This window comes from Haliaeetus albicilla, chromosome 4 (assembly GCF_947461875.1).
Source record: "Haliaeetus albicilla chromosome 4, bHalAlb1.1, whole genome shotgun sequence".
In the NCBI taxonomy this organism is placed as follows: domain Eukaryota; kingdom Metazoa; phylum Chordata; class Aves; order Accipitriformes; family Accipitridae; genus Haliaeetus; species Haliaeetus albicilla.
The window spans coordinates 23,579,190-23,601,576 of NC_091486.1; the positions used below are offsets into that span (position 1 = coordinate 23,579,190).

Consider the following 22,387-nt stretch of genomic DNA (forward strand, 5'->3'; position numbering starts at 1 on the left):
TGTTTCTAAACTCAGCTTTGAGTTAATACACACATACTATGACCTTTCAAGCGGAAGAGTGTTAGCAGGCATATCCTCCAGGTATTTGGTAGTCAAATAGTTCTTCAAGCCAATAAGGCTGCAGAGAATAACACTCACTGTTTTCAGAAAGAGCTTGTTACTGTTAGCAGAAGTATCTCACAAGAACTTCTAGCAAGACAGCCTGAGTGAGACACATAATGTCCTCTGGGAAAAAGCAAAGCAAACAATATTTGAGGCAGCCTATTTTAAAACTGCTTGCAAATTTTTGGAATGTGTATATATATAGTCTTGCTTTGAAGTACATGATTTTGAGAAGTCCCAGAGTAAGTTTGCTTAAATAAAGCCATCAAAATACCAGTTCTCCATTATGTTTTCTTACACGTTTAGTTACTACATCCCACAGCATTCTTAAGTTAACAGCAATTTTACAGCTGAATCTTTTATGATTAATGTTTTAACTGTTACTCAGAGATCATAAGAAAAGTTACCTTGGCTTCATTGCTTACAACAGGTTTGACAGGGAACTGAACTTCTGTGGCTTTTAATATTGTATTTTCTTGTAAGATATCTTGCTGTGATTGATTGTGGCCAAATGGCTGAAAATAAGCACATGATTTTTTTCATGAGGGTTATCCAACTACTTTGATTTCATAAATATTTATGCTATAGTAAGTTGTTGCAGTGTTAATACAAACTGCTAACCATTCTGTAAATAAAAAAGTTTCTGTCAAGATTTTCTACATTTCTTGCAGTATCAACACACACCACCAAAAAGTAACACAAGTAATTTTCCATGTAGATTCACATCTTTATGACTATCATTCATAGTCTACTGGAAACAGGCATTTACATTAAAACTCTAAGATTTTCAAACAACATTTTCCTTACCTTTCTACCATAAAGGCATTGGAAAAAGATTACTCCAACTGACCATACATCAACCTTATTAGAAATCTTTGGTGGCTCTTTGCCAACTACAAAACACTCTGGAGGCAAGTACCTGGAAAACAAAACATGCATCTCGGTGTCTGCAAGTAGATGTATGGCATCACTAGAACTTGTTCAAATATCAAATTATACAAACACTTCACGTACATCTTGTGGTCTTTTGGCAACTGTACAGTTGCCTTACGATCTGCACTCCAACACCTTGCACACTCATCAAAACTGACTTTAGTTTTTTGTATAGTCAGTCAGTCAAATAGAGGATCTATTTCATACAAGCACAAATACTAACATTCTTTACCTAATTCACTAATTGTAATTTTTTTTTAAATTGGGATCCTAGGTTAAATATGAACCTTCTCCATCTATCAGAGCAAGAAAAGATGAAAGCCATATAGGGCATTTTACAGCAAGCCCTGGTTAGGAATCAAAGATAGTGTAGATATGGCTTAAAGGCTCTTTAGCTAAGTTTTTAGTAAGAATAATGACATTAACCAGAGGGGTGTATGGTAGACAAAGGTGACTGGTATTTCCATTCCTATAATCTGCAGGAAGCCATACTTAAAGAGCTGAAAGTTAGGAAGTTCCTGTGCCATTCCTGAATTACAGGAGAACTGGTAAAATGGAACCTCCTTTAAAAAACAAACAAAATCTCCCAAACATATCAATATGGGTGCAGTTAAGTATTATTGACTGTAATATCTAAAATTGAAAAAGGCATCAAAACTATTAGAGCAACTACAGACCAGGCACTTTCATCAACAGCATTTAAGACTTTAAAAAATTTTTTGAAGAATTATTTGTAGAAATGGAAATAAGCAGAAAAATGAGAAGAATGCAACACAAATATGAATTTCACACAGTATCACAAAATATCTTCTGGAATACTCATGTACAACTCCGATTACAACAATCAAGAAAAATTAGCTTAGAGTGATGCAAGTGCAAAGAAAGCTACTAAAATGATCTGAAGAATGGAGTGCCTACAATTCAGGGGAAAAAACTGAAGGCTATAAAAACACCAAGGAGCAAGTACTAGGAAGGGAAACAACCTACTTCAGGGAGGACAGTGTTGGCACAGGAACAAACAAGTATAAACTGGCCACAAATAAACACAGTCTGTAAATTAGAGGATTAGGTTTCTAATGATCAGAGAACTGAGGTTACGGAACACACTTCAAATCAGATTACTGGGGACAAAACACCAACTAAATTTAATACAAACGTCTGTAAGTTTATAAAAGAGATTATGTGACCTAACTGCCTGGAAAGGCAGGTAACTGGACCCAGTGACTGAGGAAATCCCTTCCTGGACTATGCTGCTCACAGTTTGTGCAATCTGCTCTGAACGGACTCATCCCCCACCTCAAACTCACTCAAAAGATTTCCCTCCTTAATGAAGATTTTAGGCTCAGACAAAGTGTGAATTAGAAATGCAGAGATTCATCATGAACCTATAATGGTCAAAGACCTTTTCTGATCCCTTAGTTTACAGACTAGCATCTGTGGCATTTTAGATTAAACCAAAGGCCAAAATTTTTTGACATACATTCCTACAATAAAATATTTAAATTGGTGTTCAAACAGGTAAAGCATTAAAAAGAGTAGCAAAAGCCTAACACTGCTAGAATGCTTCAACTTGAGTAATCATCTTTTCACAGTATGTGTGCATTGGCATTTGTGCAAGAGTATGTGTGTTTTCTTTTCTAAAAAATCTGAAGGAAAAGGCAAAAACTTCACTATGTGCAGCTTCCGAATATGGGAAAAGTTGCAGAGCAAATGGGAACGACACTGGCTTCTCTGTTTAGAGTTAGGTTTCAGCTCCTGACTCTGATCTTGCTACAAGCAGAATGAGGAGAGAAAGAGCAAATGAATTCACAAGCAGTAACCTGGCCAATACAGGCTTCCTATTCCACCCACCCTGACACACCTACTACGCACCCAGGCTCAAGGAGCTACTGTGCCATGAAGAAGCTGCATCTTTAGAGAGCAAATTCTAGAAACAGCTCTTCTGTAAGCAATGAAGTGCTTATTGTCATTCCTGTTCTGTAGGCAGCTCTAAAACTTCAGGTTTTTGGACAAGCATGCAAGTGAACGCAGAAAACAAATCACAGCTGCTGAGCTGTCATTAACCTTTAGGATGGAAGAGTAAATACTCTTTTGTCCTAAGGACATTACCTGCTGGTAATCCCTGCTCTAAGATTTCCAAGGACTAAGCACCCACACTTAATCATCATAGCTCTGTCAAATGTCTTCAACCACCTGCAGCCAAAGATTAAACACCTGCTTCTTCAGGGAAACCATGTTTCTAAAACACAGTGATCATCTCCACATTTTTATTTTTTTGTATATTAAAAAAAAACAAACAACACTCTCACATTCTCTTATCTTACTTGTTATGTTACCATTCTAACATTTGGGAATATCAACATTCATAGTACTGCACAAAAATCTTTGTCATCCATGTTAATATTTTTAATTCTATCTCTCTCTCCAAATTGGCTTTATAAGAGACCATTTATGAAATCTGAACAATGACCCAGAGTCTAAACAGCAAAATCAAACCAGGCATTACCAGTAAGTTCCTGCTCCCTGTGAAGTTAAATCCATTCCATCCACACCATAGCTATCATCATCCATTATTTTGGACAGGCCAAAATCAGTAATTTTTATTTCTCCACATGCTGTTCCATCTACAAGAAGGATATTACCTATCCAGGGGAAAAAAAAAAATTACCTCAAAAAAAGCTAACAGAATGCTTTATTTTCAAAACCAGGCTCAATTTTCAGGAACATCTAACTTCACGAGGTGTAAGTGACACCTTTACATCATCTTTATATCCTCAAGTCTAGAGTAACTTGATTATGACACATCTGAGTGCAGTCTCAGGAACTTTCTAGGTTATCATCATCATCTGAAATGGCTCCCTCAGCCGGGAGCTGGCTGGACAGCGAGGAAACACCAAAATCTAGTGAGGAAACACTAAAATGTAGCAGTATACCAGTTACAATGAAGTTTCATATTTTTCTGCCCAGAACAAATCCTACACTACAGGTTTCAGGGCTTGCATATGCCACAAAATTGTGCCAAGAAATTGCTGCAGTACTACAAATCTCACTCCATGTATTAAAGCTGTACAATAATTTCTTGATATAAAAGTTATTTGATAAAGTTCCTCTGAGAACAAAAACTAATGAGACTAAGAATACATTCTGTATAATACCATATGAGAGAAATCTATATGAACAGTTTGTTACACAGCAGCAAGCAAACAGGCTGGCACTAAGAGTTACATTACAAAACCCCATGCTTGGAAGTGTAGCAGATTAAAGTACACGAAGAATACAAGCATCATTCATGCAAGGTGGTAAAACAAAGGCCATGGAATCAACACGGAATACATCGTTTATTACAATGCTTATTACTTATTGTAAAGAAAACTGTGAAGTCCTGTTTTGAAGTGCTTACGCTGAGATGCTGAAAGTGATTAATTACCTATTTCAATCCTTTACAGGCTAAGAAATACATAAGGGAAAAATTATTTACATGTCAGCATTCCACAATGATCAGACAGGGCTCAGCCAACTAAAGATCTTACCTGTTTATATTGGAAATACCAATGTACCTATCTATGTGCTATATGATTTCTTCCTACAAATTCAAACCAAAATAATACAAAGTAGAAAACTTATGACAAACATTTTCCCAAAGAAAAAACAGATATTTTGGGCAATAAAACTAGAAAGAAAAGCACACACTGTTTTCAGTTGTTTACAATAAGTGTGACATACAGAAGATAATTTTGGTATTTTCAGGCATGAATTACAAACAAAATAGAGGATAAAAAAATAATAAAAAAGACATTTTCAATCATAACATTCCTCATTTACCTGGTTTAAGATCATAGTGTATAATAGGGGGCTTGATCTCATTGAGATACCGTAGTGCATTTACTATTTGCATTACAATGGACCTAGCTTCCTTCTCTGACATCAATTTATGTTGCTTGAGATAGAAATCCAAGTCATTGCCTTCACAGTATTCTAACACCGTGCAAAACCTAGGGTAGAATTCAGAGAGACAAAATTAAATAACGTATCAAACTGTACAATCGGAAATGGAGAAATTGCAACCTAGTTTGATACTGGCAAGTTTAAGAATGGCTGCCTGAATATTAAACTACATGAATGAAATTGTTAATAGAACACATGGCATAACTACTAGCTTATGAAAACTGACATAAATCAGAACATTCATATTCACCAAAAGAGAAAATGCATCCATATTGACAAGAGGTTAAGTTAAAAAAAACCCCCTTATTTATGTAGGTACGTTTCTCAATAGAAAAATATATTCACTATGCCTTAAGATGTGACACAATTTCATCAAAGAGGTGCAGCCCAGTGACCAGGGGTTAAGCTTAGGCTAATAACGCTACTGATGTCATTTAGTCTTGGAAAACTTGTCTAAGCTACAGCAGCCTTTTGGAGCTACACTGCAGCAGCCCTTGCTCTGCCCAAAAACAGTACAGCACCACATGTCCCCTTCACCCTCAGGACATCCTGTAGGGCTTGTTAATCAGGTGTTGCAAAACATGTTTTTCATCACTTCGTATAAGGCCTGCAATATTTAGCTGAGACAAAATTCTGCAACTAGTGTGTTTTGTTTCCAAGTCCCCTTAAGGAAACCCTAAATGCTTTGGCTGAAAACAAGAACATATTATTTTTTTCAAATACTCTTCATTTCTGTTTATCTAATATACAGCACTAAAATTATTGCCAAGTTCTAGAAAATGTATCATTTTATGTACTTACGTATCTGTATCCAGGGAGAAGTAGTCATACAGTTTAACTATCCGGGGGTGATCCAGTTCTTTGTGTATTCTATACTCTCTGCAGGCATGTCTAAAAGAAGATGGATACATTAACCTTCTACAATCAATAAAATGCTATTCAATTTAACATATGAAGCGTAAGTCATTAATATTTACTTGTGGTAGTTTTCTTTCTTTTCATCCCTCCAGCTTTTGTTAAGCTGGTGAATCTTCACAGCAGCATATCTTTGTTCATAAAGATCAAAAGCCTAAAAAAGAAACCCACAAATATGGGAAAGTTATAACCAAAGATGATAAAAATAACACCCAATAAAGAGAGGAAAAAAAATGGCATATAATTCACAAGTCTACAGTAATGCTACCTCCCTCCCTGGGTTAATCGAAGTTTGCTCAACCAGTGTTTAAAGAGTATACCACATTACAATCCTTCTGCTTATTCAGATCCCCCTCCCTCCTGCCAAAAATCAAATGTACAAACATACATGGTTCAAACATTAGATTTAGCAGACCCAACACACTCTACCTTGTACACTTCACTGAAGCCACCTCGGCCAAGTAAATGGAGTAACAAATACCGTTCATTCAACGTGGGGTGATCTTTAAATCTCAAAAAGAAAAAAAAATTAATTCTATTTGAGGTATACAAATAGGGTCTAAAATGTAAATCTCTTAATATTACTTCTCAAATGGAGATTTTTTTTTACTAGCAATATATAATATGTTGAACAACATTACACCACGTGTAACCTTATGGCACAACTATGCAACATGGCCAACTTCAGTACCTTTTGACTATTTAGTGTACAAATACTATCACAACACCATCATCAAACCAGTCAATTCTGGCAAATTTTTGTCTACTTTTGTCTCTATTTTTGTGAGGATAAGACAAGCACCATTAAATTTAAACATGCGATACAAGGGCTCTCTCGTCGTTGTGCCAAATTTTACAGAAGTCTCAAACTTCAGCTTTCTGGAACAGATGAGGAGGATATTCTTCCAATTTCACATGAAACATGACCAGGCCTGTTGTACATACCTGCCTCTTTTTAACAAAATGGGTTTTATATAACAATAGGAAGTTAACAAATAACAAACAGCAATATGGGGAAAACACACCAAAGGACTGAGTATCTGCTTGTACTAATCAAAAGCAAGAAGAAAACACTCCTTCCAAACACCAAATGATGCTGCAGGACAGAGAAAAGGACCATACTCTCTCCTGAAATGTGCGGAAGACAAAATACATCCTTTCATCCAACCAGGGGGAAGGGAGGTGAATACTCACCACTTTTCTAGTGCAATGATGAGACAACTATACTCATGAATCCAGGGCCAGCTGCCAGTTACACGCCATATAAAACTTTAAGGAAGCGTTTAGGGCTAGTCTGCCAATAGGTCATCCCATCCTTCCATGTTCTCTATCGTTTTGGAGGTATGGTCATAGTCAAGTATTTGAGGGAAGATGCATATTCTTGCTTACTGTGCCCCTTTTAAACATAAAACTTTCCTTTTCCTCACTATGAAAATACATATTTCAATGCTAAAGACATTTTTTAAAACATCATAAACAGTAAGTAATGCACTTAGTGTAGAAGAAATAACAAATTTAGAGGTAGCATCATTAGGTGATTGATGTCATGTGACCAGTAGCCCAATTCTTTAAAACCACAGTCAACAAATTTAGATTTATATTTTCTTGGTTCTTCAATTACACGTATGCTTCTAGTAGGGCCAATCTTGTGAACCTTACCACCTTCCCTCTCCACTGCTGCTTCTGCTACTCCGTGTGGCTCTCCATGGCTCAGAACCTACACCTTGCAGGTAGCCCCAGCATCACATGGGCTATAAACCCGGACAGGGAAGCCCTAACCCACACTCTCAACTTGTCCTGTTATCCCAGTGCAGTTGTAAATAACACATGCAGACATACAAGTTTACCCACCTCTGAACTGGGCAATATTTCCTACTCTTCATTGCCAAGGCTGGAATGCCAAACAGGTGAGTTTGCTGCCTACTTTGCTTGGGGAGGGCATACATGGGTAGAGTAATGTAGAGGGGAATGTTGCTAGAGCAAGAAAGAGGGCTCAACTTTGCTGGAAGCTGAAAACCCAACAGGATTTGAGTCAGGACCCAACAGCTGCTTTGCTTCAAACCCTCTCCCTTATCAAATGGCCAAGTTGCCAAGATGCATTAAGGAAAGACAGCGGGGGCTACAGACCTAAATTACTTCTCCATTGCTTCTGTCTTCTATATTATGAGTGTAAGCTGCAGCTTGGCCACTTGGTAAATACTCAAGCCTGAACTCCCACAAAAACATGAACACACAGTTTAAAGCTTTTTGTTCTGTACCATAAAATGTGTCAAAATTGACTGCAGAAAATGAGCAATGAAGCTGCAGTAGTCTGCCTGTCCATGTCCTGTAACTCTGTTTTCCACTGGGAATGTAATTTGGACATTCTTTGCCCCACATATGCAATATTTACACAGTCAAAGCCTGTCATTTTTCTGTGGCATTTATTACTTCTTGTTGAACGATGCCTTTTTAAAAAAAAAAAAAAAAAAAAACCAAACCAAAAAAACCCCCCAAACACCAAAACCAAACTCTTCTAATGCAAACACTGAAGATTAAAAAACATTATCATTTAACCTGCAAAGAACTGCTTGTTTATTTGTTGTAGGACATTTATTTTTGAAGGAAAATATTCTACCATTGAGTTGTAAGCATCAACACTAATTATTTTTCATACCCAAAACACAACACCAATTTAGCTATCAATTAGCACTATAGCACATAGTAAAAAAAATTTTCTGTATTCCTGCAGGGTAGGTCTGGGGACCTACCTGTTGCATGAAACCTCCCAGCCGTTTTCTTGCATTATTGTCAGCTAAGTGAATTGCATTAGGTTCCCTTACAAGACTTTTTTTTTAGCCTAGTAATATGGTCTAGCAAGTTTTAGCTCTCCTGCACTATAAGCTGTGTATATATGTTATTCCTTGCATATTCAATAAAACCATTAGTAAGTTTACTAAATATAAGTAATTCTATTCTTTTTGAAGTTTAAATAAGTTGGTGTTTAAAATATATACATAAACAAAGAGAACCAAAGAAAAAGTTATGAACAAGCCTCTCCTCTGTAGGTAAAATGTGATTTCAGAGCATTATTTTAAAATTAGACATGCAAAATTAAGACAGTAAGTCTCTTACTGTGAATTATCTTCATTATTTATTCTTTTCAGTTCTCTTATGTGAAGATTCCTAACTCTTTCCAAACGTTCAAGTTCTGCTTGTATTTCAGCTTCCTCCTGCAAATGAAAAGAATGGAATATAAAAGCTCATTTACTCCCCATTTGAAAAGGGTATTTTTACCCCTGCATCAATACTAGTGGTGATGGAGGAACATTACATTACAAAACCCTGCTGAACTAGAAGAAAGCACTGCTTTTCTCTTAAAGCCAGAAAAATTCAGAAAGATAAGGCAAAAGCCTGTTTAAAGGAACCTTTCTGTCCATGAACCCACAGGTAATGGGATGTTCACAGTTTTGTTCTGCACTGTAGGGATGCTATTTGAAATGAGAAGCAGCTGGGTTTTGTACCTCAGCCAAGGAGAGAAATTATCTGGGAAGCGGTCTGAAATTGATGTACAAAGAAGAAAAAACTGAGATATGTGCAGTTACAGATTTGGTACAAACCGACAAATTAAGAAAAGACGTTTAAAATATTTTGAGGCTGAAGTGCAAATCAAAGAAAGAATAAAAGAGTAAGTCATTACAGCAGAAACATTCTTAAGGTGTTGATACAAGACACCAAAACCAAGCTAATTTAAAAAGATTTTTCCATTTGCAACTTATTAAAATTACAAATGCAGAATGCATATTGCCTAAGATTTTGAGTGCAATTTCAAAAGAAGCATGTCAGGTATGAGCACATTCCTTAACTAATTTCAGCACTTAAAATTATCTCATCTTTATGCTACATATTAGAGAACATTGAAATAGTTGTTTATTCAGATTCTCTAAAAAAGTAAAGACTTCATGATGCCTAATTTGTGGAAACCTACATATCTATACTCGAAGTGAAAAACGTATACTCATTGAAAGACACTGTAGAAAGGGTTATATCAATTTCAGAGTTAGTACCTCTAGAACTTGAAAGTTTGAATAAACGGGAGACAAAATTAGTCCATACCAGAAAGCTCATAATTATGGAATTATTCTAGCTGAAAAGGAAAAAGAAGGCCTGGCATCTGATACGTTATTTTTTTTTAGTAGCAGTGCCAGTGGAAGCAGTGCCCCACATCATCTCTTGTTATTTTGGCACAGCCTCTTGTACAGCCACATGGTGAACCAAACTGGAAAACTAATCAATCTTATTTTTTTCCTTTTTTGTTTAGCTTTAAAAAAAAAAAAGTGCAAGCCTCACAAAGATACATATTTGGTTTTTGAAAGAAGCTAGATCAGTTCTCCAGTCCAATTTATACTGTGACTGCACAACCTGGTGGTGCTAATAAAAGCGACAGGGCAACAAGTCACAAGGGGATGGAGGCAGGAGTCAGCAAAGGGGAGAGAAAATGCTGTAAAGCTGATATTTCCCAACATTGTATATCATAAAACCACATCCTGGAACAACAACTGTATTTATATAATCTAAACCACACAAATAACAACATTTGCAATGAGTTGAGGAGTCCAGACCGGACAATTTCAGTGGATATCCTGAATCCCTCCCCATAAGCTAAGGAAAACAACTCACATCCCAAAACAAGACACTAGATGAATCTCCATATAGAAAAAAAAAAAAAAATTCCTAATAATTTAAAAGCTGGACTAAGTAACGTTAATCTGCTAGCAGATCTGGATGGACCATTTGTTTTTCCTAACATATAATGTCAAGTGTTGGGTTTTTTTTTTTCCTGTTTATGCAATGTTAAACTCTTTTTTTTTTTTTTTAAATATATTTAGATTCATCTTTGCAGTTCTCCGTTAAATACCCTGAAATGATATGCAGTTCCTCATAACCCAATAGTCCTTTATAAAGAATTCTAGCCCTTCTCCCCCCGCAAAAGGCCACACACTTATACACACACAATTGTCTATGTTCTTCCCAAAGGCTGACAAAAAAAAAAAAAATAAAAATCCATCAGTTATGCCTCTTCTGGGCTTTTTTGTTCATATATTATGCAATTCAGTGGTTCTCAAAATGTGGTTCATAGGCCAATGCTAGTCCAAAGAGAACTGGCTGGTTGCATTGTTTCCAGCTGTTATTTAGGACACTCAGGCTGTGAATACCTTTAAGCAAGAATGAACCAGCTTAGCTGCCTCAGGTCACTGCTATATAAAAGGAAGTAAGAAAACAAGAGCCTCTCTCCAGGACCAAAGCTGCTAGCTGGAAAAGAATTTCCTGGGGAGCAGAAGGAAAAGAAAACTGGTGGTGGCAGCATGTACAGGGCACCAAAAATAAGAGCACCAGGAAAGCATCTGGAGAGTGAAAAGGAAGAGGAGCAGACAGCAAAACAGCATATGCAGAAGGAAAGAAGAAAAAACCGTAACCAGCAAAGAAGCATTAGGGAAGAAATATAGCCGTGTAAAAAGAAGAAAACAAAATTGTTTTTCTTAGTTAACAACAAAATTTGTATAGCATGTAAGAATTAAAATGCAAGTATGTATTTTTATTATTATTTTCAGATATATTCAAACATGATTTGCTAAGAAATAACATTTGTTTCCCCTCTGGCATTTAGTCAAGGGAGTTACTTCTCATACAGAGTACCCCAGCATTGATGGTCAAGGTGAAAACAAAATTTGGGTATTAAACAACTTTGTAACAGCTTCCTTCATATGTCACTTGAAATTTCCATTAGACTTCAAAAAAGTTAAAGCATGGAAAGAAACCTACGGAATTCCGTAACAGAATTTCACGTGAAGCTGGTGCAATTTCTAAAGCATTAACAATGAGGAACTATGTGGGCAGTCTACTTCACTAGTGCCAACAAGTTTATATGCAGATTTCCTACCAGATTCAAGTACTTTCTTGTCATACTTTTAGAAAACAGCATCGGTGTTCTCAAGGGGCCCAGTTCAGTTTATTATAGTAGGATTTATAACAGGTGACATACATTTGAAGAGAACAGGCCTGAAACAGACTTTTGCAACATTTCAAGGGGAAAAACACTATGACCTGTTTTGACTGAACATCTCAAGAGCTACTGCTCTGCAGATAAAGGTACTTTCCTTTCACACTTGTTGACATATTTCTGTCTGCTTCAACTGTCATTCCTTTTCACATGTTATTTCTCAAAAGTTTGTTAATATCATAATTATCTCATCACATAGATGTATTAGAATGATGGGCTTCAAGAAAAAAGTACTGCTGTTTTTTTCAGAAGTCAAAAACTGGAGTAAAATATCTGACTGCAAAAATAATTTAAGATACAGAGAAAAGATTTTCCATAAAAGTAGGAAAATTATGTTCTTTCTTGCAACAGGTAGTATGCTAACCAATAACTGAAGTGGATACTGTAGATGATCAAAACATGATATTCATTCAGAAATGCAATGCTTTGTAAATTGGACCTTTTTAAAGGTCAAAAACTAACGTAAAAACATGTATCAAACTTGGCTGACTCTACTTCCTCAGCTCTGAAACAAGAGCAGTATTGGTAGCATCATAACTGTTACCACCGTTAGAAGGACTCAAGGCATCAGTACAGTGTTACACTGGGTGTGCACTCCCCTGTATTCACAGTGTTTATAGTAAGCTGTGCAAAAAAAAAAAAAAAAAAGGCACTGCTGGGCATAAAATTGTATACAGCACTTTTAGTATTATGTTTTCTACTCACAGAGCTCTCAACAAGCCGTCTCTTATTTTGATAGTACTAGTTTTTATGGTTTTGGGCATGGTAAAAAAAATAATCTTAGAATAACAGATCATATACATACCTTTTTGAGATGTCCTAATCGAAGTTTGAAAATTTCTTCCTGTTCATGATACTCTGCTAGAGTCAAACTGAAAAAACAAAACAAAACAAACATGTAATTATAGCTTTTATATGATGGTAAACAAAACAATAGGATTGTTACTTAAATACTACAGTAAATACAGTATCTATGCTAATTATTTACTACCACAATACTACAACTACATTTTTGAACCATCTTGGTTTGTAATTTCAAGGTCAAAACATACTTACAGAATGCCTCTCTGTCTGGTATTCTGGAATATAAACTGCCTCTCCCACAGGACCATTTCTGTTCTCTCAGATAGCCTGTTCGATTATCTGGGTCCATTCTGAATCATATCACCATCCCAGTATTTTAGCTGATGCTACTCCACTGCTTGGTTCTCAACTCTAACACTTAATGAACCGAAGGATCATTAAGAGATCCAGAAACCAAGTAGACAAGACTGATAACACCAGATTTTTGAGCTCTGATTTAAAAAACGTAGTGCAAAACAATACATTCCAAGTTCATTAATGCTACATTTTGCATGAGACCACAAATTCAGTTTTGAATTGGCATAGGACTCTCTTGCTTATTCTCTTTTCATCTTCCTTTGAGAACAGATTCCTGGCTACAATTAATTCAGTGGTCCCTCACTGTCTGTAGACTTGCTAGGATACAAAGTCAGTTATCATCCAGAGGATCTAGACTGTTCATACAGATTAGTAACTAAGAAACCTAGGAACTGACTGCATGCAGTATCCACCTGACAATGAACAAAAAAGACACAGAAAACAAACCACCAAAAAAAAGAAACCAAAGAGACTTCAGGTTCCAGAGAAGAAATCATATGTGTATGATGAAGGGTAACAGGGGATGGGGAAGGATAAAGAGGTATGGCCTCCTTGAAAGGCTTCACACAAATCCTTACAAACAAATTAAAATTAAACATTTTATTGTTTTGCCTAGATCTACTACTTCTTGCATGATGCAAAGCTAAAACTAACAGCATACTATGTTTTCACAAAGTCCATATTTTAGTGGGTTCAATTATCAACTGCCCTGGGAAGATAAGTTACACAAAGTATTTAGAATCATAGAATCGTCTGGGTTGGAAGAGACCTTCAAGATCATCGAGTCCAACCATCATCCATGCGCACTAAACCATGTTCTGGAGTACCCCGTCTACTCGCTTTTTTAATACCTCCAGGGATGGTGACTCAACCACTTTCCTGGGCAGCCTGTTCCAATACCTGACAACCCTTTCAGTAAAGAAATTTTTCCTAATATCCAATCTAAACCTCCCCTGTTGCAACCTGAGGCCATTTCCTCTCGTCCTATCACTTGTTACTTGATAGAAGAGACCAGCACCCACCTCACTACAACCTCCTTTCAGGTAGTTGTAGGGAGCGATAAGGTCTCCCCTCAGCCTCTTCTTCTCCAGACTAAACAGCCCCAGTTCCTTCAGCTGCTCTTCATAAGACTTGTGCTCCAGGCCCCTCACCAACTTGGTTGCCCTTCTCTGGACACGCTCCAGCACCTCAATGACTTTCCTGTAGTGAGGTGCCCAAAACTGAACACAGTACTTGAGGTGCAGCCTCACCAGTGCCGAGTACAGGGGAACGATCGCCTCCCTGCTCCTGCTGGCCACAACATTTCTGATACAGAAGGCTATACATGCTGCTCTTATTGCAAGTCTAAGGAACTAGAGTGTCTTGAGAATCACCAGTAGTTTCCCCGGAGGTGAGGGACACCAATTCAGATTTCTCTTACAGCAAATGCCAACATCGATAAAATCTGCAGAAATCTAATAAACCGTAAGACTTCTTCCTCCCTTTTAAATTTGGATGAAGTTCACCATAGTTTTCAGAATTCTAAACCCTGTGTTTATGGGGTCTCAAAAGTTGTTAATAAAGAAGTGCATCTTTTCAGGATTTAACCTGGTGGTTCTGAAGCTTTCATAGAGCCCTTTCCTACTCCTGATTTCATAAATACTGAATTGTCACTGACCCTTTTCTGACTTGGCCAGGACAGAAGATTGAGTTGAACAGATATTCTCCATGAATATTAGTGAAATAGCTGGATTCTTTTTTGACCACAGCACCTAATTTCCAGGAACCTGGAAAGAGCTTCACAAGACTCTTTCATCAACCTTCTGGTCTATAATGTATAGAAAACACTCAGATCAGGCAAAAAAACCCATCCATAACCACGTCCTGTCAGAATTTGAGAAGGAAGTGATCCTTTCTTTTAAGAAGCATCATACAAGGTTACCCTGCATTTTTTTTTCCTACTGGAATGAAAAGCAGCCTTGTATTCCAGTCAACAGACATCCCCAAAGACTCTGAAGGCAGTACAGTGAGGAAGTTTGCCTCTCCAAGAAAGGCAATAGGTCCCTTAGTACCAGATTTTGGGACCAAACGTTTATGTTCTTATCCTGGCAGAATCTCCTCTGGGTTTAGAAAATTTATGTTACATCTTAAAAGAAGAGGCATTAAAGCAAATGTGCAGTGGGGTGTCTCAATAGCTAGGAAAGCTGGCAATGCATTCTCTCTACAGTCCAAACAACAGAAGAAACCTAAAACAATGCTCTAATTCCTGCTCTAATACATCTAGACCTAACAAAAAGAGCATCAAGACTACGCTAGAAAACTCACAGCAGCATCTGACATTTTATCAATACTTCTACTCAAATAGCAAACTACTCTAACATGGATTAAGTTCTCAATTAAAAAAGGCAAAAGAACAATGCCAATGTGTATAAGGTTGAATATTATTCTTTCCAGATTCTTGTCTACAGTATAAATTACAAATTTGTGCATTTCCAAAAATGCAGATAGTAAAATTTGTCTTTCTCAGGAAGAAAAGTATTTAGGTGGCTCAGCAAAGCTGAACCACAAGTAAAACACACTGAAAATATGAAGTTTATGACATGACCTTCCAGAATTTTCATTGAACACTGAGAGCCCTAAAACCACAGATCCCCTGAAAAACCAACATAATATAGGAAATCTGGTCCTTTTTATAAAACCTCAACTATCTACGCAGAGTTGTGACAATGTGCCTAGACAGCTCTAGCAAGTATTGCTTTCCAAAAAGTTCTTAAATAGCCCTCTTGAGCACAGAGCAGAAGTTAGAGGTCATATTGAAAACATTAAGATTCGAAGTCATTCTTTCCACGTTTCCATGCTATATCCCAATAAATGACTGTTTTCCATTTTTCTATTTCCTTACAAATCTAACTCTATTAGAGGCACAGCATGATTCACAGCAATTTGAAACTCGTTACTGACCACCATGTTTTGGAGGAAGGCATATAAAATGCTGAACCGTACACAGACATAGTCACTTTAGATTTTGTTCCTTTACCTATGAAAAACAAAACTTTATTCCCTCATATTCAGAAACATCTACTTTTTTTTTTAGAAGTAGGAGTTTATTACTTTTTATCTATAAATATACCATACTTTATATTCATATTAAAATAGTGCATGACAAATAGCAGTAAAACAACAACAGTGTGCATGCTGTCTGTTTTCTGGCTATAGGCCACTGCCCTGCTGCGCAGTCTGAAAACACCCAGCCTAGAGATTGCCTCCCATCAGCCCACTGCTTCCCACCTGTATCCACCCTCTGCCTTTTGCAGGGCAGTGGCACGCTGGAGGCACCTTCTGAAAACAGAAGTCGCCTATGAGAGACCATCATTTCCCACAGAAGGCATTGCTCCTCCATCACCTGAGACACACAGGTCTCATCAGATACGGAGGAAGAAACATTGAGGAGCACAGAGGAGGGACGTCAGCCAGAAACAGGCTGTGGCCATCCACTACATGAACTTAAGCTGGGTAGGCAGGCTTGAGGCTAATCTGAGGAGCATTGGGGAAGAAGGGCAGCTGGGAGTAGATTGCATGAATTAATGGTCCTGACTGATCTTTTCTGCTCAGAATTACTGGGCAACAAATGCTGTATTTTAACTGTCTACAGCCAAATGAACTACCATACACATGCAATGAATTCCTGAAATTCCCCAAAAGCAGTGGACATACTCTGTGCATATAGTGTAATTTTCCTGTGACATGTAGGGCCATGGTGTGCCATCTTTACTTGTCACTGGAAGAAAGCAGATAGCTTACCTGGCCTGAAAGATTTGATTATCACCAATTTAAACATTTATTTTTTTTTAATTAGCAAAAATAGGCCTTCCAGTTGTTTAACCGTTTTCATATCCACATTTCAAAGGCTTTGACACAGTATGCATAGGTAGACATAGCCAATCTTCTTTGCACTTCTTCCTCACAAGTTCAGACAAAACCTTCTTCTATGACAAAAACACTCTTACTAGTGGGTATAGAGAAGACAAAAACTCAAAACGGTCATGTGCTTCTTCGTTTTCATGATGACCAAGCATGGCACATTTACAACCCTCTCCTCCCGTCTTTTCCCAGTTGAAAAATCATCCTGGATGCATAGGCACAGCAGAATGCAGCCATGCCCCTAAACAGCCATACATACATCCGATACAAATCTTTGGCTACAATTTCTGAAGCGCTCCTTTTTTTAGTCCAACCTTATTCCTCGAATTTCTAAAAGGATGGGCAGACGCTGACCAAGTCAAAGCCTTCCATGAGATCTTTTCACCACTGTTTCCATGTTTGCCCTAGAAAGAGACTGCCTCAGGAAAGGAGCTGTCTTTACTTGCCCTGTAAAGCCCAGACACATTGCTGGCACTTCAGCCTGAAAAAGTTTCTGAAAATATTTTTATTTGTTCCACACAGAACAGAATGCTCCCTCTAAATGATGCATTTGTTCAGCTACAGTAACAAACTCTGCCAGCTCCCTCTGCTCTCCTATTCCAAATTGCGTGCAGGGACAAGGATGCATGCAGACTCCCATGGAAGAACTGGGAAGCAGAGGAAGAGGTGACTGGAAGTGAATATAACTTACAGGGCTGAAGCTGCACACGAAGGACTACACCACCTAAACTAAATAAAAAGTTGCTCCTAGAAATAACCATCTAGTGAAATAAGAGCTGCTTCCAAGAAGTGGGGACTAGCATTATAATCTCTCAAGTCTCCAAAGAATTTGGAATAGAGTTTTCGAACAGGTTTTTCCAGGGGTAAGAAGGCAACCTCTACCTCAAATAAATGTTTTTTCTTTACATAAATTTTAATTTATTCCTTTCATGTAAGACTAGTAAGATTACTTCACTCAGCAGAAAAGAGATCTCTCAAAATTGAAACTACTTTTTAGTTTTTGTTTGGGCCACAAAAAGGGAAAGAATGATGAAAAACCAGGATGGTGGGTAGACTCATCTGCTGCATATTATTTAAACACCAAACCCACCGTTCACTCACAGGACACTGGCAGGCGGCCACTTTTATACTAATAACTTCAGTGCAAAAATTTTGCTTTTAAATTTGTATCAGAGACCATAGTATATTCAGCTAAACTAAAACAATGCCCTTATTAAGAATCCCTCAGGCAACACCTTCAATCCATTTCAAAACAGTTAATACCTGTTTTCAAAAGGGCTTCAATAATACTGCTTGTTACAAAGCTATAGATCATTTTGTCTTGTCAATATCTGCAGCTGGAGACATTTTCTAAAGCAAACAATGCAGTGGTAGAGACACTTGTTGCTAACAACTGCTAGCAAGTTGTTTGTTTAAAAAGTTCTGCCTCATCACTTGCATATATGTTGTACTGATTTGGTACTGGTTTAGTTCATTAATCTCAAGCAGCTCTGCATTTCCCCATGCCTCATATAAGCAGAATCACTTCCATTTGGCTATACTAATTAAGATCATTACTTTTGAAGTAACACAGGAACAGTGATAAGCACAATGTAATAGGAGAGAATCACATACAAGAGATGACAAATTTACTCTAAAATGGAAGTGCACAATTAATAATTGTTTTAGCAAGATACACAAAAAGCATTTAATTCTGTACTGAGAAGCAGAGAGGAGTCAACACATAATGCCACTATACAAAATTATAATTAATCCTAAATACAAACATTTAAAAAACCCTTTCAAGTAAAGGCCTAAAAACACGATGCGGCTTAATGATTCTGTGATCTCAGGACACATTACAGACGTTCTCATAGATCTGAAACAAAATTTATAAACTTATCATATAGGCAAACAATTGCATATCTAGATTATATAATGACCAAATTAAGACACTTCAAGGAAAAACAATTTTGATTCAATAACAGCTTACATTTATGCTAGCATTAAATACAAAAGGTCAATTCTGACTGTTCTCTTGGCAATTCCATAACCAGCAAGCATTTTCGTGTGCCATTTAACACGTAACTGGTTAAGCCAAATGAAATGAAAATTTAAAAAGTTTTTAGTCATTTGGAATTTATTTAAAACTGCGTAACACAAGAAAATATTCAGAAGTCTATTATCAGGAATTCATCTTGTCCTACTTAATAATTAGAACACGTCTTCTGTATTTTTTCCCAAATGTGTATTTTATCACCTCCTAAAGCAGCAATAAGATGATGTAAATTTAACATGAAGACCTGGCCAGAAGCTGGCAAAGTAAAAGTTTGGTAATTTTTCAGGTCTTTTCCATTACTTAAATGTTACTTCTAATAACGAGGTATTACATTCAATCAAAAAGGTATTTTTTAAAATGATGGTCATCTTTACCGTACTATTCAGAAGTATTAATTATGTTCTAAGAAGATGAAACGTAGGCAGTAAGTATTAATAAAGAATCAATCTGAGCGATGACAACTCAGCTCTACCAAAATATACGAGTAACACTAATCAAGATTTGCTTACATTGCCAGCCTTACTACTGTATTTCATGGTATTTTTGTCACAGCCAAACAATTTCACAATGTGAACTTTAAGAATGATGCATTATGCAAAACATATGCAGCTGTCTTTAAACTGATGGTCCAAACATATGTATTTTGCAGATCTAACGAGAGTCATTTATTTACCCCCAAACCCCCAGAGGTATAAATTACTACCTCCACAAGGGAGAGGTGACCATACACATGTAGCCTAATTCTGCAAAGTAACACAGATTAATTCAGTAGTCTTTTTAACCCTAGTTATTTACTTTTTATTTAACCTGTCTAGGAACAGATACACTATCAGCTTCAGCCTCTTGGCATCAAGAGCAATAACTAGTATCTCCAAGCAGGAACTCCTTAAAATGCTCAAATTAAATGTCAAGGACACATCTGTCTGTGCCTTGAATTATAGCATTTCTGTCTGCAGGAAAAAATGTCACTTGAAAAGTGGAGAATTCTTTGATAGCTCTCAATTTTTATGTTTAAATGACAAAAAATTTCAACATTGTCAGTATGTGAAATGGGATCGGTAACTTCTGACAGTTGCTCTGGATCTAGCATTCAGAAGTGTGTGGGGAAATTTTTTTCCATTTGTTTTTAGACACGTCCTCAAATACTAAAGGCTGAAAAAACTTTTCTTGTTAGCTAAAGACTGTTATATGAAAAATGAAATGATCTCTCAGTAAAGGAGAGGCTCCTAAACCAATGTGATCAAGGAAAGTTCAATAGGTATCAGTGACATTACAAGAGTAGGAAACCAGAATAAGGACTCCTCTAGATCAGGAAAACAGAAGGAACATTGCATAAACACAGAATGGGCCTTTCTCTGGTGACTTTACCAAAAATAAACTGGGCAATTGTATGACATCTTCATAGGCAGTGGTGCAAATTTCCCTAACATCAGCAAGTCGTCAGTGAGAATATAGCTGCTGAATATACTGAGTGTCTTTTTATGCTGTTATTTGAATAGAACTCACACAGACAATATCTGAGAATTTATGTAAAAGACTGATTGAAATGTTAAACTTACAGCTGTGGTAAATTGGGTCTAACAAAGGGATCGTTTTCTGCCCCATTCACAGCTTTATTTTTCCTCTGCTTGGGTTCAGAATTGGCAGATGGTGCCTGAGAATTATTTGTAGTTGGAGGCTTTCGCTTGGCCAGGAGCTTTCTTTGCCTTTCAATGTCTTCCCTTTGTTGATTCACCCATTCTTGCTGCCTGTAAACCCCAAAAAAAGCTTTATTAAAGTTTCATCATTTTGCATTTTTTTAAAGAACTATCTTTTTAACTGATAAAGCATTAAGAGGTTTTTAGGAAACTTACTGTACTTGTGAAAATGTTTCCTAGGAAAAAGAACACCAAATTTTTTCATGAGGTGGAAAAATTTTGCTAAAGTTTTGGCACAATTTACTTTTGAAACAAGTGGTGGGGGGTTTTTTTTTGTTGTTTTGGGATTGTTTTGTTTTTCTAAGTGTTACACATGATTTCTGCACTAGCAAAAGAAAAAAAAAGTATCTGAGCTGGTGGACACCTTTTACACCATCAAAAGAAATGTGACAGAGTCAATAGAGAGTACTTGATTTTTATAGGCCAAATATTGAATTTGATTTGACCGTTCCCAAATGAATCAACAGTTTGGTTGTATAGCAAACCATTACAGCTTTTATGCAAAACACGTATACAGACTGTTTTTAAGATTGTCTTAAAAAAACCAATGCCCTAGGCAATCACATAATGCTAAGACTACATATTGCCCTTCAAAAACTAAAATCTTGGTGGATTATTTTCATAGATATATATATATATCTATATAGCTCTCCAAAGACTGAATCAGACTCATTACCAAAGAACACCTTTTGAGGCATTGCATAATTATTTTATGACCATCTCTGATGGTCTCCCAGAGCCCTTTTCCTTGGCCCCATCTCTGCTGAAGTACCTGTTGCAGCAGCTCTTTTCCAGGTGGCTGCTTTCCCCCATCCACTTGCACTAGACCCTACCTGAGGCTGCCAGAGTTGTCAGTCCTCCTTCATGGCACTGAGAAGCTGGATGCCAGAAAAACCTGCTACAGTGATGGATGTGCGGGCAGCACCTATGTGACCAATGAGAACTTCACAGACCTCATCTGCCCCAATGATCATCAGTGATACATGGTTAGCTGCTTGAAAAATCACTGATTTAGTTTTATAGCTCTTTCTACCAGCTGAGCTGAATAATTACGTGCTGCTCATTTAGTACATTCATGCTTTTCTAAGGACAGTTAAAATCAAGTGAAACCAAACTGTCTTTCAAAGACACTCAGCCCTTAGTATTCTCTCAATTGATTAAGGCAGTTCTGTACTGTATTCTCAGTCTTCAAAAGGCAAAGCAAAATACAACATATGAAAAGCCGCTCCAATCCTAGAACCTTAGTAATAAAAAAAATCCACTAGAGGGAACTAACAATTAGTGAGAATTTTAAGAAAATAGCATTGACTAACTTCACAAGATTTTGAAATGCAAAGCCATCTGTCCACTGTTCAGTAAATGAAGCACCATGACGAACTGTTGTAAAATGCCCCAGGCGTAATCTGTCTTGCATGCTCTTCTCTCTGCTTGCCAGCTTTTCCTGTGTGCTCTAAGAAAACAAAACAAAAAAAAAATCATGTTTAGTAATACTAAAGTGTTCAAAAAGTCTGTAAAACACTCAGTTTTTTTCCAACAACTTTCTAAAGAAGGGATAAGAGGAGAAAAGATTAAAATATCTTTTATTACTTTACTCCATTTATTCTAATTTCTGCAGAACTCAAACATCTGCAGTTGTTAGAATTGGTACTAATGACG

The 22,387-nt window shown here is 37.0% G+C and overlaps 1 protein-coding gene across 2 annotated transcripts in view; it reads right to left on the minus strand.

Annotated features, from left to right (window-relative positions):
• The window catches only part of TLK1 (tousled like kinase 1), a 72,051-nt gene that overhangs the window by 4,247 nt on the left and 45,417 nt on the right, over positions 1-22,387 (minus strand). For both annotated transcript variants that reach the window (XM_069781413.1, XM_069781412.1), the window contains exons 10-20: positions 22,045-22,181; positions 20,594-20,782; positions 12,741-12,807; positions 9,010-9,107; positions 6,325-6,406; positions 5,958-6,049; positions 5,782-5,871; positions 4,858-5,027; positions 3,542-3,677; positions 910-1,021; positions 510-617 (exon numbers count right to left, since the gene is read on the minus strand). In XM_069781413.1, the coding sequence (XP_069637514.1) occupies positions 510-617; positions 910-1,021; positions 3,542-3,677; positions 4,858-5,027; positions 5,782-5,871; positions 5,958-6,049; positions 6,325-6,406; positions 9,010-9,107; positions 12,741-12,807; positions 20,594-20,782; positions 22,045-22,181 (1,281 nt within the window). The remainder of the gene's footprint in view (positions 1-509; positions 618-909; positions 1,022-3,541; positions 3,678-4,857; positions 5,028-5,781; positions 5,872-5,957; positions 6,050-6,324; positions 6,407-9,009; positions 9,108-12,740; positions 12,808-20,593; positions 20,783-22,044; positions 22,182-22,387) is intronic.